Source organism: Gossypium hirsutum, chromosome D12, assembly GCF_007990345.1.
Source record: "Gossypium hirsutum isolate 1008001.06 chromosome D12, Gossypium_hirsutum_v2.1, whole genome shotgun sequence".
NCBI lineage: Eukaryota > Viridiplantae > Streptophyta > Magnoliopsida > Malvales > Malvaceae > Gossypium > Gossypium hirsutum.
In genome coordinates, this window is record NC_053448.1 from 60,175,701 (window position 1) to 60,181,696 (window position 5,996).

The 5,996-nt window shown below is 30.9% G+C and overlaps 1 protein-coding gene across 1 annotated transcript; it reads left to right on the forward strand.

Annotated features, from left to right (window-relative positions):
• The first annotated feature begins 4,394 nt into the window (after positions 1 to 4,394).
• LOC107937267 (uncharacterized) lies at positions 4,395 to 5,641 on the forward strand. The gene is made up of 2 exons (XM_016870117.2): positions 4,395 to 4,814; positions 4,904 to 5,641. Exons 1-2 carry the CDS (start codon positions 4,647 to 4,649, stop codon positions 5,474 to 5,476), a joined length of 741 nt encoding a protein of 246 aa, XP_016725606.1. The 5' UTR covers positions 4,395 to 4,646; the 3' UTR covers positions 5,477 to 5,641.
• Positions 5,642 to 5,996: the final 355 nt, after the last annotated feature.

Below are 5,996 nucleotides of genomic sequence, written 5' to 3' on the forward strand. Positions count from 1 at the left end.
AATTTTTACTCCCTCCCACTTTTCCCCTAAAACTTTTATTCTCTTCCCATCCCACCTCCCATCTACCCCAAACCCTCCCCCTCCAATTTTTTTTTTAATATTTTCCCTCCAAAATTTTACTCCCCCTAATTACTTTCCTTCAAACTTTTATTCTCCAAAACTTTTTATTTTCCCCCTAAATTTTTACTTCTCACCCTTTACTCTCAAATAAAAAATCAAAATTATCCAAAAAAAATCACTAAACATAAATAGTAATAATTTTATTTATATATACTATTTATATTATTAAATTAAATTTCACATTTTATATTATTTATATTATTGAATTGTTTAGTCATATTGAATATTTATATTAAAATTGAATTCTTAATTATGCCATAAAATATTCGTGTTAAAATTTTATATTGGTATCAATTTCAAATTTTATTTTTAAAATAAATTTTATTAAAAAAATCATATTTTTATATTTAATATATTTTTTAATTCCAAAATACATAGTGACAAGAATCCGAAGATAATTAAACAACTAAGCAAACAAATAAGCTAACCAGTATATAAAAAATTAATAAATAAATTATGAGGTGATGAAAGTTAATAAAAAAATTTGATTAAGGTGGACAAATTTTATTACGATGGGTGACAATGGTTACAAGGACCCAAAATTATTTTTTAAAATTTAACTCGAACAAATATATTCGATTCGATTCGATTCGAATTCCATCTCACTCGACTCGATTCGAGAAAACTTCAAATAAAGTTAGGATGATAAAATGAGATTCGAAAACTCGATTAACTCGAAAATTTTTGATTCGATCGAATGCTCACCCCTAATCTACGATGTATAGTGGACTCAAAGATAAATATTAGAATGATTTTTTAATTTATATTTTTAAAACCCATAATTTTATTTTAAAATATGTATTAAATACAAATATCGAATATGGATACCAAACTAATAAAAATGTAAAAAGTTTTTGAAGCACTTAATGAAGTTGATTCCTTGCTTAGCAATCATATTTGAAAGAGTTACCTATCAGGCAAATTCAAATGATGTTTCAACTTGTAGTTTTAATTTTATACACCACTTTTTGACTCAAAAGAATGGCTTTTTATGTCATCTTGGCCAAAAACGGGAGTTTAGAATAATAAAAAGAGGACTTAGACATATGTAGTAAAAAAAAATTAATTATTTTTCATTACAGTTTTTTTTTAAATCATCTTATGTTAATGTCTTTTGATGACGTGAAGGCACTTGATATAATACAAAAGACCATATTTGGAAATTGAAAGTCCTTACAAAGAAAATGTATTATGACACTTAAATCAGCAAAACATGAAAATGAAATAAGGTTTATCTAACGGCTAGATTTTCAGTGATATTGAAAAATGTAATTTTGAAATTTCATTTCTATAAATTGAGTCCGTAAATATTAAATATGAATATTTACGGAGTTAACATAAAAATGTATTAAAGATTAATCGAGTAATTTTGTCGAATTAATAGTTAATTAAGACTCGATAACTAAATTATAAAATCCAATTGTTATAGAATTTTAATTAACAAAAAGTTTGATGACTTAAATATCAATTAACCAGATGACCAAAATGATTAATAAACCATTTTAGATTAAAAGATAGTGGATGATGGTGGCATATTGATTAAGTATCAACAATGATTGGTTAAGATAAGTAAATATAATCAGTTTAAGTCTTAAACTTTAATTTAACTATAAATATAAAATTTTGGTGGGAAGAAAGAGAATATTGTCATCTTCTTCTCTACCTTAAACTGTCCACCATAAGAAGAAACCAAAGAAAGTTTTCAAAATCCTTATACATTCGGTCACTTGATTAGGTGAGAAATTAAGTACTTTTTTTTAATGTAATTTTTATAGGTTTGAGGTCATGGGAGCTAGATTTAGCTAGCCCATGTACCAATTTGATAAACTATTAAAATTTTAGGAAGTTGCTATGTGATAGTAATATGAATTGGCAGGCGTTGAGTTGCTTATAATGTTTAATGATCATGGATATATATGCTCACTTTGTTGATATTTTAAAATGCCATGTCCTAGCCAAACTTATGCCCAACTAAGGTAGCTAACATGCTTGTGTACGAACAAGGTAAGCATAGTATTTTTCATTCGAGCTTATTAAACATGTGTATGCTTACTATAGTTGTTTCCCTACTTGTAGATCATCACTTTGAGGAACCAACCGAGTCGGATCAATGCGAAGCACACATTATTAACAAGATGGTAGAATTATATTCATTTTGAGTCCAAATATTGTAGCATGTATATAAGGACACCTTATTGTGCAAATGATTATTTTTGAGTTGATATTCATGTGATATATGTGCTTGTGGATGAACTTGTATGTTAAGCATAACATATGACCTAATTGATGCATGGTTTGGTCAAATTTAATGCTATTAATAATGATGATATTAAACTTGCATGTGCTTGGTACGTTAAAGCTTGCAAATTGAAATAGTTGGGCAAGATAAATCAATGCATGGTTTGTGAATAGTAAGTTTGAACGTTATGTTTGAAATATAGTTATCTTATGCTTTGTTTTGATTCACGCCAAGGTTATATGAGTTTTTGATGTATAAATTGCATAGGTATAATATATTCGACTTGAAATAAATAGTTGGCATGGCTAGATTGTTAAATGACTTAAATAAGTTTGATAGATGATTATGTGTTATATTAAATGCTTGGTTCCAAATGCTCATGTGAATTGGTTGATATAATTGAATATAGAATCATATTGTATTGATTGAGGGATGATACTATGGAAGTGTATAAATGTTGGTTAGAGAGAACAAAAACATACAAAAGTGCTCTTTGCCAAAATAGGGACAACGTTGCGACCTCGAGTTCCCAACGTCGTGACATAGGTCGACAGTGAACTCTCTGTTTGATGATGTTGCTACGTGTAAGCCATGATGTCACGATGTCGGCCTGAAGTTTACAAATTTTACAATTTAGTCCTAATTTGATTTCGGGTTAACAAAAGAGCTTTCATAAGCTCATATGAGATCCATAAATGATTATGTAACATAGTATGAATGTGCGTTATATTGAATTGTATGTGTAAATGGTTGTATGGTGTATGATTGAATGTAGTTGCTTTGGAAACGGTTGTGGCATCCCGTAGCTCAAACCTGACGACTAGATCGAGTATGAGGTGTTAAAGGTAATTAATTGGAGAAAATTGTAAATCTTAGTCTTATTATTATTATAGTTTGTTGTGTTATAACTTTAGTTGTTCAGAGTGAAAAAATTATTAGATCTTGATAAATAGCTATACCAAGTGTCTCGGTTTACAAATTAATTGTCTAAAACTCTTGTGTAATTAAATTCTTTTGAACCTGGACTTTAATTTGTAAGTGGATATATCAAATATCAAATTAATAAAATAATTACTAAATTTGAAAAAAAAAAGAATATATATATAAAGGTAGAGAAGCGACCAAGAGTGATTAAAAAATTGATTCATGGGCGAATGCCAATTAAGTAAGTGCTGTAATGACAACATGTTAACCATGCGTGACTTAAAATTGTGCTGAAAAGAGGGAAAAGAAACCTTAACGCGCATAAAATAAAGTGTAGCGGTAGCTACCGCCTCGTGCTAGAATTCGGTTGACTCTCAAAAGCAAAAACGAACCTGCCAAAGTCCTTTAAAAAAGTTTACGTCTTGACACGAAATTAATACGTTTGTTGGGTCGATTATTTTGATAAATTTATCTTTTAATATAAACATTTTATTAATTTAGATTTTGTTTTTTAAAGTTAAATTTGATTTTTGAAATTTTTAAAAAATATAAAATTTATTTATTAATTTTTTAAAAAGAGTTGAATTGTTAATTTTTTTAACGAGAATACTAATTAAAAACATGACAATATATATAACAATTCACATTTTCTTTATGCTATTTTCTAAAAAATAGTATCATATTAATGTGAAATGCACCTGAATTACCATTCCATCATTGTTAAAAAATTAATATTTTTATTAAAATTATCTATTTTTTTAAAAATTAATAATTAAATTTAACTCAAAAAAGTAAAGTTCAAATTCATAAAAAATGTAGACAATTTATTATTTTTTTAATGAGAGTTTTATCTTCTAGATTAAAATAATTTTGTTTAACAATTTCCCGCCGCGTAGAGGCAACCATTTGAGTCAAAAGGGCACGGCTAAGTAGCCAAGGTTGATCTTTTTGCTTTGGGTTTAGCGTTTGAAGTGAATAGAAAAAAACAGGTGATGGAAGGGGAAGGGGAAGGGTTTGGTGGGTGGGCAAGTGGGGTTTACGTGCAGTCCACGTAAGAGTCCCACTTTCATGCTCCAAATCCTATTATTCATTGCCCTATATATTTCTCCACGACATGGTGTTATGAATATGCTATAATTATAATTAATTATGATCAAAATTGTAAAATAAAAAAACCGTACACTCTCTCGAGACTGTTCTTTAAATACGCCTCATTTGATTCTTTCCATGTGTATGAGCGAACTGTAAACGAACACAGTCCACATCAGCCCAAGCATTGTTTCCTGGTTTTCACCCTCACCCTTCACTCTTCAAACTGAAATACTCGTCTTTTTTGCCTTGAAGGCACTCTTCTCTATCCAATATGACTATGGAGAAACAATATTTGGATTGGGTACTAGTTCCAATGGGGATTCTTTTGATGGTGGCTTATCATGTATGGCTTCTCTATCGAATCTTAAAACATCCCACCAAGACTGTCATCGGCGTCAATGCCATCAACCGTCGTTTTTGGGTTCAAGCTATGATGGAGGTTGGTCTTTTATATATCCTTTTATTCAATGGTTTCTGTTTCTAATTGATGTAAAAAATTAACTGAGTTCCATAATTTTGATTGGTTAGGAAGCGTCAAAAAATGGGGTTTTGGCAGTGCAAACGTTTAGAAACAACATAATGGCGTCGACTCTATTGGCATCGACGGCTATCATGTTGAGTTCCCTCATCGTCGTTTTGATGACTAACGGTAAAGGCGATAGATCGTCGTGGTTCATATTCGGGGATGAAAGCGACCTGGCATTTTCGATCAAGTTTTTCTCGATATTGGTTTGCTTCTTGGTGGCTTTTTTACTTAACTTGCAGTCCATCAGGTATTACAGCCATGCAAGCATTCTCATCAACGTGCCGGTGAAGAAGATGTCCCACCACCACCACCACCACCATCTCACGGTTGAATATGTAGCCAACACTGTGAACAGAGGCAGCTATTTTTGGTCCCTAGGACTTCGTGCCTTCTACTTCTCTTTCCCCCTCTTTTTGTGGATCTTCGGTCCCCTTCCTATGTTCTTCTGTTGCATTGCCCTTGTTTTCATGTTGTATTTTCTGGATGTTACCTTTCAATTCGGATGGGCCGTTGGGGTTGTCAATGACAATGGCCATAAGGGTGACGAGGAATTAGGAGGTTCAGTTCGATCCTAATCCCCGCCGGCGTTAAACTCGTTCAATCAAAGTTGAATCAATTTGAATTTTTCATAATCGGAAAAATAATCCCGAAAAGGGTTTTAGTCTTTCTTACACACCAAAATGTATTGACGGAGAATTGTCCCTTAAAAGAGGAAATGAAAACTGAAACCTTGCTTTTCATTTGTGTGTTTAATTTCCTTTTGTCAGCAATGATCTGTAATGTCAAGAAATTAACAAAAAAGTGCATGCCGCGTTAAAAGGATGAATCTTTATTCACTATAAAACAAATATAAAAATATATTTTGGTTCTACTAAAAAAGGCATGGCGTGAACTTGGTCGAATTGTATTTAGTTATGGACAACCCTATTTTTATATATAAAAACTATATCCAACTTTGATGTTTGTTTAGGTTTACGTTAATCCATTTTTCATAAGGAACCAAACGCAAAGACAAAAAGAACTTGGGAGTGGAAGACTGCAGTCCTCTAGAGAATTTCAGTTCATCAACTTGGTGATGTCATGTCAGAATACCTA

Bases quoted from the DNA above. Each gene is read 5' to 3' on its own strand.
- LOC107937267 (XM_016870117.2), top strand. From the start codon at position 4,647: ATGACTATGGAGAAACAATATTTGGATTGGGTACTAGTTCCAATGGGG. The intron at 4,815-4,903 runs GTTGGTCTTTTA...TTGATTGGTTAG, and splicing joins GGGTTCAAGCTATGATGGAG to GAAGCGTCAAAAAATGGGGT.